The following is a 26589-nucleotide window of genomic DNA, read 5'->3' on the forward strand; positions in this document are numbered from 1 at the left end:
TTTATTTTCCTTCTATAACTTTTATAGGAATATGGTACAGTGCTAACTGTGGTCTTTTGTTCTAGAGAGCTGCTGAGATTAATATAAGAGATTAATATAAAGTTAGTTCTGGCATAGATACAGCTAATCAGAGTCATTGTAGTGTTGATTAACTAAACTAGCTTAACACACAAAACATTTAGTTTCATATTTAGCTGAATTAGTATTTTCAGGAAAATCTTAACAAAAAGGATAATATTCATTAACTGGGTTAATTTAAATTGTAAAAGATATTAATTTGTTGGAGCTATTGGATTATTTGATTTTTTTTTATATATCTTAACTGTATGAAGAACTTTGTTTGAGTGACTTAACTGAACTAACAGGTAACATTGTTTTTCAGGGGGACATAGATTAAACCTTGATTTGAACTATATTGTCTTTTACCATTTAAAGAAATCTGTTTAATCCAGGCTTAGACTTAATATTTGTTAAATAAGTGGGGAAACTGTGGAAACTGGAAAGATTATGAACTGATGTTTATTCATAGGTACTTGGGAACCCTTCCTCAGGAGAAGCGGATGATCCTTGAGAACACTTTGGAGGTCTTATAACATTTCTTATACGTCATAATTATAGGACAGAATGGCAGCTCTGTGCATTCCTATACAGAATAACGGTTATTAAATGTGGTTTTATGATATCTGTCTTATCCTTCAGGCGGAATGTATTTCGGCTACAGCTGGAGAGAAAAATGCTGTTCCTTTAAGAGGTAGATAAAGAGGTTCAGTTATAACTCACAGTTCACAGTTTCTTTTGGAGTTGTTCAGTAATCTCTAATAAATACCAATAAATATAATATTTTCTACAATAGATGTATTATTAATTTTTGACACTGTATTACACAAGGTTAAGCATAAATACTGATTGATGTACAGATAAAACCTTAATGTATGGTACCCTCAATTTATTGAGCCCTACAGTTACTCTAAAGCATTCCCTTCAAATGTAAGGTTATATATTTATTAATTAATTAGTGTTTTATTTTTATATCAAGTATGAACTATGAAAATGAAAACATATAATAAAATATGTCAAAGATTACTCAAGGGTTTCACAGCTTGAGATAAGTGTGTGATGATGTTGTGGCTTATAATACATTTGTATCTCCAGTGTAAAGATACAAACTTCAGACACAAAACATGGTTTGGGTAATTTGGAGAAAAGTTAGACTGGAACTTAAATTTATTTTGTTTTAAATATGTGTGTTTTAGGCATACAGGAGGATCAAGACTCAGTGCAGAGACCACAGAGTGATGAAGGAGATAAACTTAAACCAACTCCCTCCAAAAAGTCATCAACATGCACTTTGTTTTAACACCCACACACCCACCCACCGATACCAGTATTAATTTCCTATTTCCTTGGGTACTGGCCAAAATTCTTCTAAAAAATCTACTAAAATTACTCATTTTTAAAGTTCCCTTATCAATCATACAGGGCTGAATTAAGCTGCAAAATCTGCTATTTTCTCACAGCTTTTTTCATGTTGTCACTAAATCCTAGACATGTTTGCATGTATATGCAGATTCAGCTTACAGCAGTTAGGCACTACCTACTCATGTTGTTTTTATAAGGAGTGTTTCTTCTTAGACTGCTTCTTAAATCAAGCACAGCCAATCAGACCAGAGCTCACTAACACCAGTCTGAAAGGCAAACTCCAAGAGATAAAGAGAGGCATGTCAATTTGAAACCAGATTTTGGACACTGATGTCATAAGTGGTTTTAAGCAAAATAAATGCATGATACTATGATTTGAGATTAAAATATATAAATACTAAATGCAGAATTCAGAAATTTATTTTAACGGCTTTGCATCACCCACAGTGGTACCATTTTGTTAAAGACAAATTCATTCCAGATTTATTTCACATGCATTCTTTTATTCCCTCCCTATATCTCAGTCAGTGTGTTCTGATTATGTTGGCCAAATCTTGACATTTCTTCTTTTTGGCAAACATCACCCTCTGGTATTCAGCAGTGGTTAATTGTATTTATTTATAAAAGTGCAGTGTCATAATGTATTAACATTGGTTTTATGAGTATTTTTCTCATACAATCCTGTGCTTCCTGAGAAATTATACTTAAATAGTGTTTATTTGGCTTATAATATAGATTAAATCACTTAAAACACAGTCAAACAGAGTAATAGTTTTTTTTTTGCAAAATACGTGAATAGCAGAATATTTATACTGGAGGGTAAACCAGAATTGTCCATTTCCCACATATCAGCCTCCCAGAATCGCTTCTTTGTGATCTGATAGTGACATCATCCACATAACCAATTTTGTAGTCCCTTTCAAGAGAATATGCAAACATTATTATTATTATTATTATTATCTTTTTTGTCACGTAAATATTTAATAACTAGTATGAAATATAACTGAAGGTGGTGATGACATTGCAGGTCAGGAGTGATTAAATAATTGAGATGCTGTTAATCCCTTGAACTTTCTAATTTATGCTTTTAATAATTTAGAATATGCTCACAATGGCATACTAACCGCCCTTGACTTACCAAAAAGTGAATAAAAATAAAACAGAATGCAATCATTCTGTACGTTCCAAAAGCCAATTACAGGGGGCGCTCATACCACTGTCGTTGCCCAAATTTTGTACCAACATCTCCCACAAGATGACGCTGTTGAGTTTTGTCTGAAGTAAAATTGAGTTCTCTCTTGCCTCATTTATTCATTCAAACAAATGGTATAATACTACTTTGTGGGCAATACATTTATATCATGATAAATTAAGATTGTGTCTCTTTTCTACCCAGAGAAAGTGGGTGATAAAGGATGTCAACAAATGCCCAAATAAACCGACGGACAACCTCCCATACTTGCTTTTGTGTCACAGATTCAAACACAGCCCAGTGTTTACTACATTCAGTATTTAGAACATTTTACTCTGTGTGTGATGTCCCTAGACCTGCTGAACACTACCTGAGAACCAGTTAACCATTACTGAGTTTAACAAATGGAAACAATCCTCAACAGCATATTCTGGTTTTCCACAAAGAAAAAAATACATCCTCATTTCAATGGTTGAGATTTAAACAAGGGAATCTGTTTTATAATTTTAAAGATAAATTCCACTTACTTTCCCAAATCAATTCATAATTCCAGTATTTGAGATGAACACTGCGAACACTGACTGTAGAGAAACTTCTGGACTTAAATTGGTTTACAGTCTTGGTGAACAGATTCAGTTTTATATGGAACTGATGGAAAATGAGAAATCTAGGGAAAAAAGCCAATTTTGTTTTGTTAGAAATTAATTTATTTAAGAACAAATTAGAGCATATTTAAAGGGTGAAATGTAGAACATCATATTTTTTTCTATCATCTGAAAAGTGAACAGTGCACTTTATAACATACTAGAACTGAACCTACTGAACTATAAAATAAAGACATTCAAATCAGTTTAATTCAACCATAAATACGTTATTTAGTTTTTTCCAAAGCCGAGACCTGAGACGGGTGTAGCTCAGAGTGTGTTCTTCTGAAGGCACTAAAGACAGCAGAAAGTAACCCCCAAAAACCAGATGCAACAAAGTTTGGAATCTTGGAGGTCTGTATTTGGTTGTTTTGGTGTTGTATAGGTTTGTGATTTGTTGGTTTGGATTCTCAAAGACATATGATTGGTTGGTTTGTAAGTGATTATTTGCTTTTATCTGGTTTATTCGTTGCTCTCATCTCCAACAACCATGCTGCTGTACATCTTCTGTTGCTCTTGTTTGAAAGTGTCCTTGACCTTTGCCCTTTTCAGTCCTCCATCCCTACATTCACACACACAGACACACACACACACACACATTAAAAAAAATAAAGATATATATATATATATATATATATATATATATATATGAAAACATTATATACAAACCCCATTATCTGAAAAGTTGGGGCAATCTAAAAATGCAGTTAAAATCTGGAATATGTAATTTGTAAATCACTTGAATATTTACTTAACAGACAAAAGGACAAAAAAAAAGGTTTTCATTGTTTTCAGTGACAACATAATTCCATTTGTAAATAAATGTATAATTTGATGGCTGCAACACATTTAAAAAAAGGCTGCCTCTGGGTCAAATCAACCTTTTTAATTTTATTGTATTTTTTAAATAATTTGAGAAGTAAATATACAAATCATTGCAGTTTTGCAAGTGGATTTTTTGCTAAATGTTGCTGTATACAAGGCTTGAGCTGCTCCTGATTCCATGTGACTATGTCCACCATGGTTGTATGTTGATTTCTTTAACAGTACCACTTGAAAACTTGCTCATGCACATTCAGCAGCGGTTTCCAACACTGGCTGTTATTCACCAAGATTTCCCCTGACTGCCTGAAACTTTTTAGGATATTATCAACTAAAATGATGAAAGACCTCAATTCTATCCGGCCTTGCACTGAGGAACATTGTCTTTGACCTAAATGACAATTCACTCACAAAATGGTGAAACATGACCAATTCTTGCATTTAAAGTATTAACATTCGGTGGATTTTTCTTTTATTCTCAATCTTAATCACAGCATGATACCTTTTTTTTTTCTTTTATTAGTTTTGTTTTATTTAAGTTATTTATTTTTCCTTATTTTTCCTTATTGGTAATTTTTATTTTATTTTGTTTTATTTTGTTTTATAAACATATTTTGTACAGCACTTTGTTTTAGCTGTTGGCGTTTTAAAAGTGCTCTATAAATAAAGTTGAGTTGAGTTGAGTTGACTGTGTTGCAGGTGTCAAATTAAACTGATGTTATTTTTACAAAATGCAATTAGGTTTGTCAGTGAAAACACTGAAAATATCTATTTATCTACTTTAAAATAATCTACTTTAATATGATTTGAGGAATAATGCTGCTCACCAAGACAAGTCCACCAGACCCCCCTGCTGTGCAATAGCAGACTTCACTCTGTTGGCAAACTGCACTGCGTCCTCCCCTTCCTGTACACAGGAAATTAGTCATCCACACTGGGTAAAAACTACAGCACTGCAAACCACTGAATTTCACAATGGCATCCCAAAGAAATGTCATTCAAACAACCTGGTTAAATTAATAGTTCCACAAAAATCAGAATTACACGCTTCCATGTTTGTTGATCAGCCATGTTTGGAGTTTGAAATTTGTTTCTTTAAGTTTAGACTGGAACCACAAGCCTAATGTAACTAACATGAAACGTAATAGAAATATTTGAAGCCATGAAACCAAAAGACGAACTGTTGTCTATAAACACAGTACAGAAAAAATAAAGAAAATTATTCGATTTGAGTAAGACATTGGGGAGTAGACTTTTGAGGCAAGTGTGCGATGACTTAGACCTGCAGTTTGCATTCCCTTCTGTTTTAGCTACATTATATTAACAGTCATTACACATTCAGAACAGCTTACAAGTTTAGACATAGCACAGTGTTCAGAGTCTTACCCAAAGACTCATATTGGAATAGTGTGGATAGTTGCTAGGTGTTATCCACAACACTTTTATAGCCTCATATCTCCAGCATAAATGGAAAAAAGTAAACTTTTGACACCTAATGATCAAAGCCATTATGTAAAATAGGAAACTGCAGAGTAATAGTAATAATAAAAAAAATACTGGATATGAGTTATTTATATATTAGTGAAAAAAGAGAAGAAAATAAAGTCTTACTTTAAATAGTTCAAGTTACAACAGTATACGTATTTATCAGCCCTGATGCAAGAGGGTAGCTAAGAACAGACAGTTAATCCTGACTATAATAGGAACATGTTAGAACACACAGGGCATCACAATTTGTGCTACATTACATTGTTTACAAGAACTGCCATTTTGGAGATACTCAATACATTATCATGACAATATTTTTTTGCTTCCAACACACACTTCATGAACTGACAGTTCACTTGCTCCCTTAAAAGGTGCCATTGTAACATTACAATAATTATTCATTTTACCTGTCAGTGTTTCTAACATTGTATACAGATATACACATATACACCAATCAACCATAACATTTAGACCTCCTTGTTTCTACACTCACTTTTCATTCTCTCACTTCCATTGATCACATAGGAGCACTTTGTAATTTTACATTTACACAATGGAGTAAATCTGTTGCTCTCCATACATTGTATGCCACTTTTTACCTTGTCTCTCAGTGGTCAGGATCAGCACAGAGAAGGTATGGTTTTGGTAATAGACACTGACACTGTGTTTTTATGTGTTGTGCTGGTATGATTGGATCAGACACAGCGGTGCTGCTTGTGTTTTTAAAGCCCTCAGTGTCACTGCTGGACTGAATAGTCCACCAACCAAAAATATCCAACCAACAATGTCCAGTGCCCACTGATGAAGGACTGGAGGATGACCACCACAAACTGTGTAGCAACAGACCAGCTGCTGTCTCTGACTTTACATCTACAAGGTGTTATTAATAGAGTGGACAGTAAGGGGACACAGTGTTTAAAACTTCGGTGGTGTTGCTGTGTCTGATCCATTCGTACCAGCGCAACACACACTGTACCAGCGCAACACGCAACGCAACACAAACAGAACACCACGATGTCAGTGTCACCAACCAAATCATACCTGCTTTGTGTGGTTCCTGACCATTAAGGAACAGTATGAAAGGGGTAAAATAATATAAACAGAGCTAAAAATAGACTATTGGCTGTAATTTTAAAACTACAAAGGGCTCCTCTATGATCAGTGGATTTGAGAGAATGAGAAATAAGGATGTGGTAAACGTTATGATTAATCAGTGTATACACATATGTACATGATATTGCTTACATGATAAGGAAAATCTGTTATCCAGTTAACAAAGGCACAAGTTGCTTAATGCTTTCTTTAATATTTAAGATATATTTATATTATTTCCTTACCCATTGAGTCATGGAGGGCAGGTACCAGACATTACAGACTATGGCCCAACTGGTCATCATCCGCAGCAGATAACTCACCATGCTGTATTTTGCACTGTTCCAGAATGCATCGCCAAACTGTGGGTCATACTGTAGCAAAACACACGCACAGACACACAGAAGTTTGTGCAGAAGTGTGTTATCTTCCCTAAAAACAGGTCATTTAGAAGCATAAGAATAACCGTAAAAAAAACTGTCAGCCTCAGTATTGGTACATCATTGTTGTCCAAAACAAATTATGCATTTCCTTTTCTGCATCATTTGAACATAAATGCTGCTCTTTACACTGTGTAAAACGTTCACAATAAACAGACCAAAATAACAGCTCCAAATCAATTTGAAATAAAATCTTTTCACATTAACTTGCATTAAAATGTAACAATTATTTTGCCTTCTCCTGTCAGGATAGCATGTCTTTTTGGACAGTGATGATATTTCTGGTCAATATTAGCATGAAAAAATGCCAGGCGTGTACAGTGTCGAATGTACTGAGTGGTATAATGTTTATAGCCATGTTGTGTAATGTTAGTGCTGCAGTGTGAGCAGGATTTATACCTTTATAGCGACAGGGTAAATGGTGCCTCCAACTTCAAAGCTTCCCTTTTTAAACATCATCACAGAAGTATTGTTGATGCAGGTTCCTATGTTCACAAATAGAAGCTAATCAGAATGACTAGTTACAGACTTATTTGTAATGTCTCTGGTTCAATTCATTCATTCATTCATTATCTGTAACCGCTTATCCAATTCAGGGTCACAGTGGGTCCAGAGCCTACCTGGAATCATTGGGCGCAAGGCGGGAATACACCCTGGAGGGGGCGCCAGTCCTTCACAGGGCAACACAGACACACACACACATTCACTCACACACTCACACCTACCAACACTTTTGAGTCACCAATACACCTACCAACAATTCAGATCAATTGGTTCAATTCAGTTTTCTTTATATTCAATTTACTTTGGGATCAATATAGTGTTATCTTATCTTATCTTATATGACCTTATTGCATATAGTTTATTTCACATGCTGGTGCTTTTAATGATAATGAAAATTTGATTACATCCTCAGCTGGTATGTTTTTAATAGCTGTTATCTAATATAAACACAGAACAGAAAACAAATATACTGTAGGAACCAAAAAACAAGAACTGTATCATTTTTGTTTCTTAATTTTTAGTATGTTTGGCTCACAGTTTCCCCTTGAACTTTCGAAGTGTTTTAATCCAGTGTTTTTCAATAAGTTTCTGCCATGACTCACTTTTTAAAATGAGAATATAAATGAACCCGCACTGACACTTTGCTTTCTCCACTTGAATTTATTATAAAATTGTAATTAATACAAAACTACAACGTGTTATTGAATAGTCAAAGTGCTTAATCATTTTACAGTGTAATTATTATAAGTAATATGAATTTTGTATCTCATTTATTTGCATGTTCGCCCCCCTCCTTGCAACAAATAGCTCCACTCTCCTCAAGGGGGCATGCCCCAACTTTGGGAACCACTGTTTTAATCATTAAACACTTACCCTCTGGGAATATGAGGATGGGCAGCTTTTTCTTGTCATTTATATGATCCCTCAATCTGTAGAGGACAGGAAATACAGAGAACATTTCAGAGAACACACACACACAAAAGGAAAACACTTTTCATTTGAACAATTTCTGGCATATTGTAACATTGAAACAAGCAGATAAATGTCTAATCTGTAAATAACTATTTTATTAACTATATAAATACATGTTAAAAGTAACAGAACAACACCAGTAATCATTGTTAGGTGCTAAGTGCACAATTAAATGTATAAGTAAATGTGATAATACCAAAGGACCGGAAACTCAGGACTTTCAGTTTTTTTAATTGGCTGGGTTTAGAAAATGTGCATTAAATACACTAGACAACAATAACATAATTACTGCTGTCTTCAAGTTTAAATGTAACCCAATGTATTCTCAGTGAGAATGTGAAGTGCAGCCGGGGTGTGTATTGTAATTTAATGGACTTTGTGTGCACGCAAATGTGTGTGTGTGTGTGTGTGTGTGTGTGTGTTTGCGTGTATGTGTGATTGCTGACCTAAATACCAAGTCTGTGCATGCCTGAGCACTGTGTGTGTGTGTGTGTGTGTGTATGTGTGTGTTGTTAAATAAATGACGGGAAAAGTTCAGCTAGTTCTTAAAGGAAAAGCTTAGCAACTTCAGGAATTGAGATTTCTGTCCGAATGTATTACTAACACAAATGGTTAGAAAAAGAAAAAAAATCACAGGAACTCCCAGAATACTGGATCATTTTCACTTAAATGAATGAAGTGATATATTCAACAGTTTTTTAGCTGTGAATCTGGATTTACTCTAAAGGAGATTAACTATGGATTTCCTGCTGCATTTGTTTTATTTTATATAAAGTAAATTAAATATTTGTTTATGGCTGTACATTTGCACATATTTTGTTGACAACAGATTTAACAAACACAAGTACAGATTTAACAAAATTGCACCTTTGTGTAACCAGGTGGCGATCTTTCATCTCAGCTCTCTCAAACCAGATGTGAGGACACGCTCGCACCATTGCTCTCTGGACCACGCCCATCAACCCACCATGGACCTGCCCAACCTGTTAATCACATCCCCACCTCAAAATGTGTTCCTGTATTATTTTCACCGGGCACTAGGTCTACAGCTACTGACTACATGCATCATAAAATTGTTATTATTTCCTAACAATAAAGCAGTTGCAAAATATACCTAACAAATCATTCTGCTTTTTTCAAAGTTTAAAATATATTCATAATTGAAAGTTACATCTCCCCTATACTATTATAATTAGCCAGAAAATTGTTATTGTTATTAGATAATGAATTGAACTTTGTTAACTAATCATTGTGCCATGAATATATATCATTCATTTTGTGTATGGCATTGTTTTCTGTGATTCTCATTTTTGCAGTGTTTTTGTTTGGTCTCTCTCACCATAGCATAGCCACCATCGTTAGCCAGAATTACAACATCAATTGGAGAAGTATGGTTGGCCACACAGATTCCACCTTTCTTTGGCTTGTTCTCTCTTGAGAAAACAGAAACAGTTACTAAACAGCATTTTGTGGGGTGAGTTCCAGCAGTACAGAAAACCTGGAGTGGCAAATAATGCCTTCTGTATTACTGAACACAGGGCCATCACTAGAGATGAATGATTAGGAGGGCTAAGTTTTAACCAGGGGGGGTCTAGGGGTAATTGCCACATAGCAGCAAATTTCTTTGACGAGGTACAGATTAAGCAAATCCACAAGGGAGGCTAAGGGGGCCTAAAGAACCCAGGAAAGGAAACAGGTCTAACAACGTCCATGACTAAGCAGCTATTGCAATATAAAATTTATAGCATGGTACCTAATATACTGTAACTGGATTTAGTATCTGTTGTGATGTGGGAATACTGGTTGAGGTCTTTAGTATCTGTAAGAGTATATAGTACATGTTATGGTATTCAGTATCTGTAATTGTATTTAGAACCTATATCGGTATATAATCCCTGTTGTGGTATGTAGTACCTGTAATGTTATTAAGTGCCTGTTTTGGTATTAAATACCTGTAATTGTGCTTATTACCTGTTGTGGTAATGGATGGTGGCCGAAAGGCCTCGGGCACAGATCCGATAACACATCACATGGACCAGTTCACTCAGCCAGTCCTTTAACCTAAGAAACAAGTGTGACTTTGGAGAGCTTGGCAATGTATACAAAATATAAATACAAAATAATATATCCTAAGAAAAAGCTTTATTTTAAAATGATATAGAATTCTAGACATAAGCATGCTGGTGTACTGTGTGATTACCAGCTATTTGGAAGGAATCCCACTACAGTGGTTCCAATGACCAGCCAGGTGAGTCCGATAGAGGCCAACATGATCCTGACCAAAACCAATTATAAGATCATTTTAGGTATTAGACTTTTTCTGATTATTCCAGTTGTCATGTAAACACAATACTTCCTTGTATTAAAGCTATTCTCATTTCATGAATCCAGTGAACATGTTAAAATAATTAATCAATATTGCAGATTATTGTTGTGTGTATGTTGAGCATATGTGTGTATTAAACTGTGTGTATGTGTTACCTGAGAGGCAGGAGGATGCCATATCGAACAATAACACCAATGCCCCACAGTACACTGAGTCTGAGGGAAATGTACTGGAAGTTATTGTTAGTTCGAGTGAGCAGGTTCCAGGAGACCAGCTCCTCAGAGGTGAACCTCTGTGTCACCTCGTCCTCCACGATACTTTCAATGCCTTTACGACTGAAAAAAAACACGTCGCTGAGAGCAAAATCTCCCCGTCGACTCTTCCGCCTCTCTGCTATCTCCTTCTCCAGAGAGGAATCGTCTCTCTGAATGAGACCTGAGGGCAAAACAATACTATGCTGAAACTTCAATAAATAATATCCATCCATTATCTGTAACCGCTTATCCAATTTAGGGTCGCGGGGGGTCCAGAGCCTACCTGGAATCATTGGGCGCAAGGCGGGAAAACACCCTGGAGGTGTTTCACAGACACACACACATTCACTCACACCTTCGAGTCGCCAATCCACCTGCAACGTGTGTTTTTGGACTGTGGGAGGAAACCGGAGCACCCGGAGGAAACCCACGCGGACATGGGGAGAACACACCAACTCCTCACAGACAGTCACCCGGAGCGGGAATCGAACCCACAACCTCCAGGTCCCTGGAGCTGTGTGACTGCGACACTACCTGCTGCGCCACCGTGCCGCCCGTAAAGCATATTCAATTAAATGGAGATGAGTGTTCAGTAGGTCCATCTAACTGAAATTTATCATAACAAATGTTCTGAGGATGGGTGTTTCATGTGACCGCTTTTTCAGTGTTTCATTTTGTAGAAAGTTTCAGTCAGTTCGAAACCAGTTGCAAATGAAATAAATAATTTTGCCAGATGAACCGTGCCAGATGAACAGGAAAAGACATGCAGCTTAGATAAGGTGGAATATAAACAAATTAGCCTCATCTTGCCTGAAATAAAGCTACTGCACCGGTAGGTCCAGATATTTCTGACAGGTCTAAACTGCACTAACACACCTGCGGGAATGAAGATCTGAAAGCAGATCTCCCATCTGCACACACACACACACACACACACACACAGTTTTTACACACTTTGTGGCAGAATTTTGTTCTTAGATTTAACTTTAAGGGGGTCCTTCTACACATTATTCCAGTGATTAATCCAGTGTGATGTAATGCATGGATTTTGCCTTAAAAACCCACTTTTTTAGTTAAATGCTGATGTTAGTGTATCATGTTAATGTAGTATGTAATTGTACATTTTAATCATTTAGGAACTGAAGATATGTGAAAATATGCTGAAATAGTTTTGCACATTAATCCGTTCCACCTTAAAGGACTTTCTGAACGTAAACAAATAAGAGGAAATTTTGTTTTGCTCTGAGAACATTAGTTCTCCAGAATCTTCAATGCTGCCTTAATTGGCAGCATAAGTCTAAAATCATATATGCTTCTGCGTCCGAGGTACCTTCACACATATTCAAGTCAACCATGCCACCGGCATTGACACAACCCCATACCATGACAGATGTTGGCTTTTGAACCTATCACTGATTATAATCTGGATGGTTCCTTTTGTCTTTGGCATGGAGAACTTAACAACTTCTTTACTGAAAACAAGCTGAAACATGGGCTCCCCTGACCACAGCACAATTTTCCACTAGAACTCAACAGCACTCAACAGAACTCAACTCAAGAGCATATCACTCTAGCACGATGGTTTCTCATGCAATGCCACTTGAAGGATCAAAGATCATGCACATTCAGCAGTGGTTTTCAGCCTTGCCCTACACAGACTGATTTCTCCAGATTCCCTGAACCTTTTCACAATATGTGCAGTGTATTCTGAAAGACCTCAGTTTAAACCTTGGGTTAAGAAAAATCTTTTTGTTTGACAATTCTCTTGTGACGTCTGGCGGTGGTGAGCCACAACCAAACCCTTTTACCTTCTTTATTCATCTTGCTTATTGTGGAATGTTTCAAACCTTGAAATTTCCTTTAACTCTTCACAATTATTTTTTTTAACCTGTACCAAATTTGATTGTATTATAGAAATTAAATTCTAAATTTGTTTCAAAACGTTGATCAGCTGTTTGTCAGTTAAATACATTTGAACAAAATTAAATCACAGATTGATTATAATTAATTTTTACAAAATGTACAACATTTCTGGATATGTTTTTATACTTGAGATAGATGTTAAAACAGGCAGAAATCTCTCTTTCTTAATAATTGTAAACATTATATAAAGGTTTTACCTTTTGCTGTCATAAGTTTATGCGTTTTGCATTTTTGTAATAATTGCATTATTCTGCAGCAATAATAATATATATATTCAAATTGCTATTTTTTTCAGCCAGCTATATCAGTTAGACTTAAAATAACCTTGTGAGGCCTTGTGTTGCTGACCACTTGCTGCAGCTTAGAACAAGATGAAAAAATATTTTTATGTAAGCCAAATGTTACAAACTATAAGACTAAAATCTTTTTTGAAACCTATCTTTTAAGACAGATCTCAGATCCCATTTCAGTACAGCTAACTTAGCTAACTAGCTTCCACAAGCTGAGGCTTTGTGGCGAAATGTCACAGAAAAATACTGATAATAAAATCAATGAAAGCGTAAACACTAACATCACCACCTAATCCATTAAGAAAACAATATTATGCATTAAATTTTTATATTAATTTGTGTGTTATTGTTAATATTAATTATCCATGCAAACTATTTCTGAATAACATCAAAAATAAATGGAACAATTAATAGTTAGAGTCACAGACAAAGAGTGAGGATGTTTCTGATAACAAAGTTACAAAGTCCACTAAGGGTGTGTGTTTGTGTGTGTGCATGTGTGATTTTGAAATCCTTAATTGTATTATGTTTCTGTGTAGAAAATTCTAGAATATGGAAAGAAAACAGTACATATTTAATGATACTTATATAATGTACATATTTAAAGTTACTTTGTACCTGAGTAGAAATCGATACATTTACACATATACAAAATATATTTTGTTCCCTTATATGTATTTGTTTTAAATAAAGTTTCTTGCAGAACTGTTTATGTTTTTCATTTTAAATCGCAAATCCACAAAAGTCTCATTTCAAACCTGAAGTTTAGCTAGCTGGATAATCAGCGAATACTTTTTTTTTTTTTAATATTATGATTTTATTTTGTAATTTTGTAATTAAATTTTGTTCTTTAACCTAGTTTAACATGTGTATGTTATTTAACTTATATAAACTACTTTGGTTAGAAATGGGTAACTACACCTCCTGGCATCTGCTAACTGAATCTTTGGTTCACTTAGAGTTGTTTATTTGAGGAGTGCTATAGATCGGTGTGGGACTCTGCCATAATGTTTGTAGCAACATAATAATAGATGTACAGTATGTCCACTTAGTAAGGAGGCCAATGCAGTTTGGTGTAATGCACGACAAAAAGGGCAAGTGGATGCTATGTTCCACTCAATATCTAATATATTGGATCTACTGAATAAAACAGTATCTACTGTGAATGAATTAGCATTTGCTATGAATAAGTTTTATCTTGAACAAATGATTCGGAATGGGAATGTAATGATATTGTATGTTTATTTTTACCATTAGATGCTGAGGGTTTTAATGTCTCCTTCAGTTTAATGTCCTTCTGAATCTTCAGTGTTGCCCACTGTAACAAACATAGACACACACAGTTAAGGAGTGGTAAAAACAAAATGCATTTTGCCCAATGGGATGATTAAGATGCAGGTACGAATAGGCAAATAGTGTCAGTAATCTGGCGGGATTTAAATAGACGTGTTTGAAGCTGTTATAAATCATAGTTGAAGAAGGCCATGCACAGGAGATGCCCTCACAATCAGATTTGAAGTGCTTTTTCAAAGAATATTGGGAAAAGATTTCCACACAAATGTGTACCCAAAATGATAGAATACTGTCATAAAATCAAAATGTGTTTTAACAAACTATTAGTTTAAAGGTGTGTGTGTGTGTACAACCACAGTTTTGTATGGGTTTATTTTTATTTTTCACCTAAAAGGCTTCACTTTCATTTTCAGTTAAAGTGTACAGATAATAATTCACATTATATCTGCAAATATTTCTGAAAATTATAAATCTCATCCTCATTATTTAACATCTCACAGCTGTGTAGACATTCTATATCTACTGTATTTGCCAAATACACTTGTCAGGTAAAGGAAAAATGAAGCACAGGAATATTGCTTTATTATTACTGAACACTGTACAAAACCTTCATGGGCGCAGTGGTGAATACAATCAAAAGGACAATCACACATTTTCTCATGAACTAGTCATTATACTGACACCTAAAGGCCTGGATGTACCAGAGATTCTGTATTTAACCTATTTTAAACATGGCCGCACACATGTGGAAGCCCCCCTCAGTGTTTACCTCAAGTGTTTTGATGAGGATCTTCATGTAAGTCTCAGTGATTCCCAGTGAAAGTCCAAACATTGCAGGAAGCATGATGAGCAGCAGCAGTGACAGGAAGAACACTTGCAGCACTGGGAACACTGTGGCCCACAGAGTTCCCATACTGGTATATGTACGCACACACACACACACACACACACACACACACACACACACACACACACCGTCACCTACACACTTACCAGACTACCTGCACACTAACCTGGACACCTGACCTCCTCTACAAGAGTACACTCACCAATGTATATATTACTCACATAGCCCTAGATAAATTAAGATACATCTGCACTCCTATATACACACACACACTTTGTTTATACATAGCTGTATACTTACACTCATACAGTTATACATTCATCTGTATATCTACACACTCACCTGTATATACTTTTACATTTACACATGTAAACCTTGAAAAATATGCCTCTGTCACACACTCAGCTGCATCCACACAATCCTAAACACTCACCTGTCACACACTCACCTAGACACCTATGCACGAACATGTACACCTAATTAAATGCATTAGTATTGATTCACTCACTTGTAAATAAACACACACCTAACACAGAAACCTCTTCATCGCATACTATGTTCTAAATAAAGCTACAGGATTTCCATGATTCAAATACTACACACAATCACACACATGCATTCTCTCTCTCTCTCTCTCTCTCTCTCTCTCTCTCTCACACACACACACACACACACCTACACAAACACAAGAGACAAATATTGAATAAATATGTGATTATGGTACATTACTAGCACTAGGAAAGTTTTTGAGTTGGAATGAATAAATGAATGAATGAACGAACCGGCAGACTAATTATTTAATGAGTGAGTGAGTGTGTGAGTAAATGAATGAACAAATTAATTAGTTAATTAAATCATGACTAAATCTCAATATATTCCTTTTTAAAAAATATATTTAAATATAAGACCTATTAGAATTTTAATCATAGTTTACAATTATCCAACTAAATACAAACACAATCACTATTCTTTTGACACATTGGGAGACAAATATCTGAAACTGATCAAAGTACAATTGTGTCCATAATGAGGTTAAACTGAACACACAGTGCATACAGCAGTGAAACATGTAAATCACTAAAATTATCATAAGAACAAAAGCATATTTTTAAAGTGTGTTTCCTGTAGACAACAAGTTCACACACTTTTGGAAAACCAACAGATGTCACTCGAACAAGGGTGTCCAAATACTTTCGCCCTCTGTGTGTGAATGGACAAAAGGCAGGAAACTCACCCGTGTGAAGTACAGCTGAATATGTCTCATCACTTCTGGTCTGTTTGCGTTAAACTCTGCGCTTCTTACGCCATGAGAGGGGCGTGTGTGTGTGTGTGTGAGAGAGAGAGAGAGAGAGAGAGAGAGAGAGAGTGCCCCAATGACTGCGATGTAGAGCAAAGGTCGGAAATAAAACCCTGACACCACGCGGAAAAACACAGGAATTGCATCCCTCCTGACACCACTAGTATGCAGATGGATGACAGTGTAATAAAGAAGTAAGGAAACAAAGGATGAGTGAGTGAATGTATGAATAAATTAATGAAATTTAGTCAGACATGTGTGAGTAGAAACAAATATGGATGAATGAATAAGTGAAAGAAAGAAAAATGAGAGCATATTTCAGAGAATTAAGTGAATAATTTGAGAACAGAAAATGCAACAAGGAAACAAGAAGATGGGAAAAGTGTATGTGCAAGTGTATGTGCTGTGCTCCATATTCAGATTTGATGGATCATTCCAGGTCAGTGTTCAGAGAGTGATGAAATGACTATAACAATATAAAGCAATACAGTTGGCAGGACATTCATTTTACTCACCCGCTCTCTCTCTCTCTCTCTGTGTATGTGTGTGTGTGGAGGGTACGGGTGGAAATATGGAAATGATCAGCGAATCCCAGGGACATGTTTGCTCACTTCCCTATTTTCTCCTCTCCTCCCCTCTGTTGATTTGTTTCATCTTCTCTTTTAACTTCTCTTCTCTCATCTCCCCCTCTTCTCTTTTATCAAGTCTAATGAAAAAAAAAACCCCACGCAACTTTTATGATCTGCTTGAGTCCTGTACTGATTAAACATCATGAAATAAGTGAATGGACAACGAAAAGAATCAAGCAAACATGAATAAATCCAGTGTTTCTCCTCCTCACTGCCAGCTATCTTGAGTTCTGATTTAACAGAAGTTTTTTTTTTTTACCAAAGCATCTTACATATATTAAAACCATAGATTACCATGTAAACTTGAGGAAAGGGGTATATAATATTCATTCATTGTCTGTAAATGCTTATCCAGTTCACAGTGGGTTCGGAGCCTACCTGGAATCACAGGGTGCTAGGCAGGAACACAGCCTGAAGGGGGCGCCAGTCCTTCACAGGGCAACACACACTCACACCTATGCACAACATTTGAGTTGCTAATCCAGCAACTAATCTGTGTTTTTGGACAATGGAGGAAACCCATGCGGACACAGGGAGAATGTCCTAAACTCTTCACAGACAGTAAGCAGGGCTCAAACCCACAACCCACTGGGTTTTGGGCTACAAAACAGTGGAACCCAGCTGGATTTGTGTTCATTGATCCAGAACTAATCCTCCAAAATCAGGGTTCATATGGTAGAATTCAATCAAATCCTCAGAGTAAAAAATCTTGTTAAAATCATTCCCGAAGAGCAGAAGCTCTTACTGTAGGAAGGCGGGCCAAAACATACCCTTGATTTCAGAAGATGGAGTAATTGTCCATAATGATTAAATGTGAATTACATGGAGTTTAATTCATATACAGACAATAGCTTTGCGTCAAGAGGCAACACTGATATCTAAGGGTTAATGTGGGAGTGTGTTTTGATAAATTTCTCAGATCAAAGTTTGGCAAGGGGCTAATTTTCAGCTTTAGTTAATCACAGAGTAGAGAGGGTTCTACCGCATTTTCCTGAGGCCTCTGATTTCCTGGGACTTAAAGGTGATGTTCACGATTTTAATCCAATAGATTTTTTTAAAATAAAATTCAGAGTATGTTTCTTCACCATTTGCTAGCTCTCTGGCTTGTTTGCGTGGTGGGGAAATGTCCGTCGTTTGTATACAGCCTCAGGCTCTGTAAGTTGGAAACAAACTGGAGAAGTGTTTCAATCTGAACGTGCAAAGGAGCCCTCTCCCACTGTTGCCCACCCAGGCACGGCCACGAAAAGGCATCTGGAGGTGTTAGGACAGTGGAGAGACCTCTGAATGTTAAAAAGCATGAAAATAGATGTTGCTGTATTCATTCTCTATGGCTAATGATGACTTATTTTTGCTGTTACAGTTACATTACTAAAGGAGAAACTGACACCTAATTCAGGACATGGCAAACCGCATGAGAGTAAAAACATACCAAAAGTGCTTGAAACCTAATCAGCTCAATTTACAAATGAGTCTCTGTGTTAATTCAAACTTACAGTTAGGTTAATCTTCAAACATTCCATGTCACTGAGCTTCTGAACGAACACGAATGGGATGGAGGGGTGTTTTACACATTTGGACAGTGGAACTCATTGTATCCTGATTTTTAACTGTTATTTTATCTTTTAAATGAGCGTTTAGCTCACCTCAAAAACTGGCAGAAGATATTTTTAAAAGTGATTTTTCTCTGTTAACTGCAACTCACATAAAATGATAAATTAAGCCGATCTGTAGTCACTGAATGGATGTGTACTCTACAGAGCGAGTTGGCCTAAGGGGTGGCCGGTGGCCATGTTTAAAATAGGTTAAATACGCAATCTCTGTCCACTAGGTTTCAGTATAATATCTGTGAGGAAAAAAATGAGTGGAGTAAAAGACTGATGTCTCTTTTATAAAACCAATAAGATTCCTAGATAAAAGCTTAATAATGCAACTTTCTTTGTAGAATCTGATCAAATAAAAAGGTTAAAACGTTTCTAAAATGAACCTAGCATACTAATATTTTACACTTTTGTTTTAGTTCATAAGCTTCTCTCCTTTTCTTTGTTCTTTACTTATCTTTTCTTCTTTCTAATGTTTTGGATTCCCTCCTCCCCTCATTCTTGCCGTTTCTTCTCTCTCTCTCTCTCTCTCTCTCACACATACACACACACACACACACCCTCTCTCTCTCTCTCGCCGTGGTGTAGCTCAGTTCTCTTTCTCTGTCTTTCTCCGTTATGTCTCCTGCTCGCTTGCTGCTCGTGCTGGTCTTGAGCCACGTCGCAGGCAGCTCATTCCCAGACCCGGAGCAGGGTGGGTGTCTTTACATTTACACACTCTCTCACACGCAGAACAACACCTTCACACGCTTAAATCACCAACAAACTCACTGCAGGCGCGGGGAAACCGGCTTGTGTGTTTGTGTGTGTGCGCGCTCGCGCGTTTGCGTTGTCTGCAGCCCTGCACACAGCACGTCTGCAGGATTCTGCAAAATATGCACTGTTGGCATGCTTTCGCAAAGTTTTTTTTTTTTTAATTGCAAGTTGTGAAACAGAAGTCACTATTACTACAATTGAGGTTGTTGCATGTTTTGAATGTTTAGCCATTTTTAAAACACAAATGTTCCACATTTTCAAACATTTGCACAGAAAATAATGTAAAAACTTTTTAAAGAGTGCCAAATAAAGATTTGCAAACTTGGAATGCATTGCAAGTTTCTAAGCTTTTGCAAAATTTGTTGTTGCAAATATTACAGTTTCGACATTTTTTCATACTTTTTTTTTTTTTAAGAATTGTATATTTCCGACAGTTCCGTGTTTTTCGAAGCTCCTGACCGCATTATGTGAATATTTCTCAGATGTGTTCATCAGGTCTCACTCTGAGTTTTCTGTGGTGAGACCAGAGCGAGTGGACAGTTCCAGGAAGTTTTTGTCTCATGATCTGTCTCACCGTCCGGCCATGGGTTCCCGCGTGTTTTACCGGCTGCATCTGGGCCAGCGTGATCTCATCCTGAATCTCACACTGAACCCACATCTTCTCGCTCCGGATCACGTGGTGGAGACCCGGAACAGTAATGGAACCGAACGGCGTGCGGAAAACCTCTGCCATCTCCTCGGAACTGTAACGGACGGAAACACCCAGGGAACCGCCGCTGTGAGCACCTGCCGTGGACTGGTGAGTAAAGCTACCGTTAATTGAGTCACCACCAAACTATATTTATTTCACTTATAAGTAATACATATATTCATCTTTATAAAATGTTATAATAATTTTAAAACCTTCTCTACAAAGGGCAACACATCAAACTGACTTGTTTTTGTCCCATATATACTACATAGAGAGGGGCACCCACATGAGGTTGCCAATGTTAATAAAACAATTGACTAGGCTTCATTTTAACGGTTGATTAATAATGCAGGGGATAATCCCTGGTTAAAATGTCTCGCATAAATAGTTTAAAGTACTGTTGTTCAAGTACAACTAGCATTTATATCAGTAGCTTATACGTTATAAGCATAAAGGTATCACAACGTAGCAGAGCTTAATTCACAGACATAATCAGTTACAACAACAACAAAAACAACAGCTGGGTGGTAGTACTGTAAATTTAACATAGTTAACAAATATACATAGTGCGGGTTAGTGTGAAATTCATTAGCACAGGTACAGTAATTAACATAGACATCATTAGCACTTATGTCTTTAATATAGGCAACTATAGATCTTAGTATGTTCAGCATTGGTCATTTACAGTTGGACAGTACAGAAGCAGGGCTATAATTATTGCCTAATTACAGGCCTCTTATTGATATTACAAAACTAACGTGCATGTGTGAATATAGGGTTGTGTAAATAGCATAGCACCGATTAACATAGACATAGAGAACACGTCTCATTGCACACGTGTGTCTGATCCTGCAGGAGTGAAGGGCTTCAGAGCAAACACACCAAACTGACACACAGCTCTGTGTGTGTGTGTGTGTGTGTGTGACCTGTCTCTCAGTCTCCTTTCCTCCTTTCACACAGGGGGTACACACACATAAACTCATATGCTGACACACATGAGGTTCAGTTACTGCAGGGTCAGCAGATATAACAAAAACAGCTTGTAATGAAAGACAGACAGAGAGAGAGAGAGACAGAGAGAGAGAGAGAGAGAATGAGAGAGAGAGAAGGAATACAGGGGGAAAGTGAGAAAGAAGATTGCAGGAGAAAGTAGAGAGGAGAGTAAAATAAACAGAAGGATACTGCTGCTGTGGAAGACAAAGTTTAGTGTATCAGTGTGTCATCGACCAGCATGAGTCAGTGTGGAAAACATGAGAGAGAGAGAGAGAGAGAGAGAGAGAGAGAGGGAGGGAAAGAGAGTTAGTTTTAAACAGGGCAGCATGTGTAACATGTTCTGGTGTAACCAGGAAACTTTGTGTTTGTGTGTGTGTGTGTGCGTGTTTGTGTGTATGTGTGTGTGTGTGTGTGCATGCTGTGGGTCAGTGAGAGTAGGAATGTGTGTTTCCCTGGGGATCCACCCACCTGTCAATCAACAGCAGCTCCTACACACTCATCTTCCAACAACCCTCTATCTACTTATTCTTGCCCTATTCTCCTCACCATTCTCTCTCTCTCTCTCTCTCTCTCTCTCTCTCTCTCTCTCTCTCTCTCTCTGCCTCATTAACCTTTACTGTTTAACCCATGACATGCTGGAAAGATCCCTAAACATAGTGTCAGTAGGCATAAGACATTCACAGTGCATAAACACCTCCCTCTGTTTAGTGGGTGGAGCCAGGAGTTGGAGAATTTACAAGATTTTGGTTGTTAATGGGGTCAAATAACCTCAGTTCACCCCACCCCACCCCCATGTGTACTGTATTTGGGTTAGTCGATCAGATGTTCAGTTCACTCTAACAGTGTGGGGTTTGTTTCACACTGAACAATAACAATTATAATCTCTTAAATCTGATTTCTATACGTCCTATTCCTCTGTAATCGTCATAATTAAATAATTAGGACAAAGCAAATAACTGTGTAGTGTAGGAGAACTGTAGAGTGTTAGATTATTCAATGTGAATTAAAACATCCCAGTCAGTCTGTCTGTGTGTGTGTGTGTGTGTGTGTGTGTGTGTGTGTTTTAGAAAGCATGAGATTCAATTAGATTTGCATCTCCTTCTGACATCAGATGGGAAGTCATAATTATACTGCTCCCTCTGTCTATACTCACAGCACAATATACTGTTACACAGCACAAGCTTTTATGTGACAAGGCACAGATAGAACACAAAAAAACCCAAAGCAAAAAAACAAAAACAAATCTACAGTAGAGAAATGAAATAATTGAGCAACAATTTTGAAAATGAAAACCCCTGCATGCTTGGTTTGTGTTGAGAATTGGCTCTTCATCATTTAAAGAAGCAGGAACCAGGGTGACCAGGGCCTTTTAGACAGGGTGAGAATGGTGCTGTGATGCTAGAAACTTATAGTATTTTGACCAAGGCTTGTCACAGACATTTCATTAAGACCACACTGACCTAAATATGTCAATTCTAAATAACCATTTTTTATGCATTTATTATGTTTGACATGTCACAAGTATTCATTTATTACAGTTTTAGTTGCACATAATTAAAACTAATTTTAGAGGCAAACTACAGAGTGAAACATACAGATTAGACGGAACCACGTCTCAGGCTCTCAAGTTATTCAGTGACGTGTCAGAACCAATTCATATCAAATTACAGGATGATTTTGCTTTTGCTAGTTAGAACTGTTCTTCAGGATGTGAATTTTTTACCAGATTAGACTTCAACAGATTCTGTGTTTATGTGTGTGTGTGTGAGAGAGAGAGAGAGAGATTCCTCTTTATTGGACTAAGAACTGGTTGGGAACTGAAGTGTTTTCACACACACACACACACAAGCACACTATAACAGTAATAAGGTATAAGGTTTATGATATTAATAAATCATTACAATCCTTTCGGTGGGAGGGGCTAAATTAATGTAGGTGGAAGGGGTGGGACTAAACTAACATAGCTACATAGCCCCAATAAATAAACAAATGGCTGTTCCAGTGTTGATGTGTTCAGCAGCATGAGCGAGGACATGCAATGGTTTATGGGATTTAGGCTCAAATGCAGCTGGATTTCCTCATGAACAAACATACACACAGAGACATACAGTTTGATAAGTGTGGAATGACTACAGAGATTAGAGATATTTGTGAACATTGAGTCTACTCAATGAGTCTCACACACACACACACACACACATACGCAGATGTAGTGTTTCTGTGATTTCTGAGAATAATAAAACAAGGTAAATCCCAACTCCACTAAGACAGACATTTTCTATAACACACATCAGAAACGTTGTTTTCCCTGCAGCATAGAGAATGTGTGTGTGTGTGTGTGTCTATGTTGACCTTGTTAAGACACAGTGATGGAGAGGATGGTAATTTGGTCTGATGAGCCTTGGAGAAGTGTTAGGACTTGCACACACACACGCATACACACGCACATGCACACACACACACACACACACACACACACACACACACACATTGGCTATAGCGGGAATGTGCTCCAGGCCAGAGAGAAAGAGAGAGAACTACATAGATAGTAAATACCTCTTTTTCATGACATGAGTGCAATTAGCTGCTTTCATCTTTTAGTATATAATAACAATAGTGTGTTTGTGTATGTGTGTTTTAGACAGGCCTGCTGACCCTAGCCAGTGGAGTGTATCTGATTGAGCCTGTCCGTGGACACACACCGACGCTCACACAGCCGCACCAACCACACGTCATCTACAGAAACCACAGCTGGAGAGTCCCCCGAGCACGCCGCAGCACAAACACCCACACACACTCTGCCTGTGGAGTCTCAGGTCATTAGCTATCTCACCCTCACTAATACAGAATATTATATTTATGTACTGTTGAACATGTGTGTTAGCTTGGACCTTTGACTTATTCAAATTGATGTTCTTGTCTTCACCCACAACCTGAGGACCCATCACTAAATACATTTTAATGAGGCAAAAACAGTGATTAAGGCATGAAAATACACATGTTGGTTGGAGGACATAAAGGTAAAAAAAAAAAAAAATATATATATATATATATATATATATATATATATATATATATATATATATATATTATTCCTGAAGAAAATGCAGAGTGTTTCCACAATGATATTCCACGTGGTTGCTAACCAATAAAATGGCATGTCTGTATTGGTGCTATGGTGTTGTATGTTGGAAGTAAATTAAAGCATACACATAAGTGTGTGTGTGTGTGCGTGTGTATGTGTTACAGATGGAAATGAAAATTATAAAAAGTTGGAGGGTGAACGAGAGATCTGGGAGCGAGAGCAGCAGAATCCAACAGATCTGGGACAAACAGGACGAAGGCGGATCTCCCCTCGATCGGTCAGTATGGAGCGATGGGTGGAAACCATGGTGGTGGCAGACTCTAAACTGCAGCATTATCATGGCAGCAAAAATGTGGAGAGCTACATCTTCACCGTCATGAACATGGTGAGAGACTGAGAATGAATCATGATTCAGAATCACTGATTGATTCATGATTCATGACCCATAATTATTAAGGGTCACGTAGACTAATTCATGTTTCTGAGTCTGTGGTTCATATTGTATTATATAGACAGTTTAATTGATATGTAATTTAAGGTCTGTGATACACTTCCGGTTTTGAATGACTCATGAATCACACGTTTTTGATGATTCTTGACTCGTGGTTCTGTTTGAGTTGCTGTTAAGAATTGGTTTGGCTGTTTGATTCTGAGTGTATGATTCAGCTTTGATCTGATTCAGAGCCTGTGATTCAATGTTAACACATTATTATTTAAATAGGTAGGCTACGTATCCTGAACAAGATATTAATAAACCTGTGATCATGTGTATGTGTATTGCAGGTGGCAGGTATTTTTCATGATGCCAGTATCGGTAACGCCATCCACATTGTCCTTGTTCGACTCATACTGCTGCAAGGAGAGGAGGTATTAACAGAATAGTCACGATTTATGAATTACTAAATGATTCAGGAAATGAGAGGATTCCTAGTAACTTCAGATGTAATAAAATGTATATGTGATATGAGTTTAATTGCATTTTATTTACATTTTAGTTACATGAGCTGGACACGCTGCACTTTAATTTTTAATATAAAAAAATGACAAAATCATGTAAATATTGAACGTTTTTTGTCACTATTTTTTAAATATTTCTTTTCACATTAAACACCAAATTATCCCCACCCTATCCCAGCAGCATCATTAAGTGTGTTTGTGTGTGCAGCTGGATTTTTTTTCTAGGAAAAATGGAAAAGCATGGCCCCAGATAAATAATGTAGCACCCCAGAGTAATTTTTATTATTCCACTTGGCTCTGATTCACAGTGCATGTCCCTGGTGGCTCTGTTTGAGTCATGATTGAGAATGCATGATTGAAACAGACTTTGTCTATTAGTAGAGTGTGCTTGAGTTTTTGATGCAGAGTGGCTGTTTGATTTAAGGTGCAGGTGAAATGAATATCTAGTTTATAATGTTTGTGTGTGTGTGTGTTTGAATCAGAAAGCACTGAAGATTGTTCATCATGCAGACTCCACTCTCTCCAGTTTCTGTAGCTGGCAGAAAACACTGAACCCACAGAGCGACACACACCCTGCACACCATGACGTTGCAGTGCTTATAACAAGGTCTCTCTTGCTCTCTCTCAAACACACACACACACACACACACATACACACACACAGTCACTCAAACACACTCTTCCATAACTCTAGGTATGTATGTTTTCTGAAAGATTTGTTTTGGTATTTTTTGACTGCATATGTATGTCTTTGTGTGTATGTGCTTGTTCAGGAAGGACCTGTGTGCTGGTAAAAATGAGCCATGTGAAACTCTGGGTCTCTCTCACCTGTCTGGGATGTGTCAGCCACATCGATCCTGTAACATTAACGAGGACTCTGGTCTCCCAGTTGCCTTCACAATCGCTCATGAACTTGGGCACAGGTGTGTGTTTGTTTATAGTGAAAATTTTGTAAAATCAGAAAAAACAAAAATAGTTGTCTTTTTTTTCAGAGTGTAGTATAAAGCCCCCTATATTTGGCTATCTACCAGTGGAACTGTTTTCCCTGGAGGAATGAAGCATTTTCCAGTATATTTG

The 26589-nt window shown here is 37.0% G+C and overlaps 2 protein-coding genes across 3 annotated transcripts in view; one reads left to right on the top strand and one right to left on the bottom strand.

Moving 5' to 3' along the window:
• Positions 1-3678: 3678 nt before the first annotated feature.
• On the bottom strand, positions 3679-17346 carry LOC136677725 (glycerol-3-phosphate acyltransferase 3-like). Of its 2 annotated transcripts, XM_066655325.1 has the most exons (13): positions 17319-17346; positions 15429-15573; positions 14618-14684; positions 11055-11334; positions 10774-10848; positions 10545-10634; positions 9913-10006; positions 9441-9556; positions 8475-8530; positions 7497-7582; positions 6903-7031; positions 4905-4984; positions 3679-3817 (listed from the first exon to the last, which is right to left on the bottom strand). In XM_066655325.1, exons 2-13 carry the CDS (start codon positions 15570-15572, stop codon positions 3718-3720), a joined length of 1317 nt encoding a protein of 438 aa, XP_066511422.1. In that variant the 5' UTR covers position 15573; positions 17319-17346; the 3' UTR covers positions 3679-3717. The 2 variants fall into 2 exon arrangements, with proteins under 2 accessions (XP_066511422.1, XP_066511421.1); XM_066655324.1 differs by lacking the exon at positions 17319-17346 and having other exon boundaries at positions 15429-16169.
• Positions 17347-19648: 2302 nt separating this feature from the next.
• Positions 19649-26589, top strand: part of LOC136678723 (A disintegrin and metalloproteinase with thrombospondin motifs 12-like) — a 29045-nt gene continuing 22104 nt past the window's right edge. The window contains exons 1-7 of the mRNA XM_066656836.1: positions 19649-19724; positions 20269-20585; positions 24112-24286; positions 24720-24940; positions 25339-25422; positions 25995-26119; positions 26286-26435. Coding sequence (XP_066512933.1) covers positions 19649-19724; positions 20269-20585; positions 24112-24286; positions 24720-24940; positions 25339-25422; positions 25995-26119; positions 26286-26435 — 1148 coding nt within the window. The remainder of the gene's footprint in view (positions 19725-20268; positions 20586-24111; positions 24287-24719; positions 24941-25338; positions 25423-25994; positions 26120-26285; positions 26436-26589) is intronic.

This window comes from Hoplias malabaricus, chromosome Y, assembly GCF_029633855.1.
Source record: "Hoplias malabaricus isolate fHopMal1 chromosome Y, fHopMal1.hap1, whole genome shotgun sequence".
NCBI lineage: Eukaryota > Metazoa > Chordata > Actinopteri > Characiformes > Erythrinidae > Hoplias > Hoplias malabaricus.

Coding starts and splice junctions, on each gene's coding strand:
- LOC136677725 (XM_066655325.1), bottom strand. CDS start 15,572: ATGGGAACTCTGTGGGCCACAGTGTTCCCAGTGCTGCAAGTGTTCTTC. Junction 10,635..10,773: donor GGATTCCTTCCAAATAGCTG/GTAATCACACAG, acceptor CTTGTTTCTTAG/GTTAAAGGACTGGCTGAGTG. Junction 3,818..4,904: donor GGTCTGGTGGACTTGTCTTG/GTGAGCAGCATT, acceptor GTGTGAATGTAG/GGATGGAGGACTGAAAAGGG.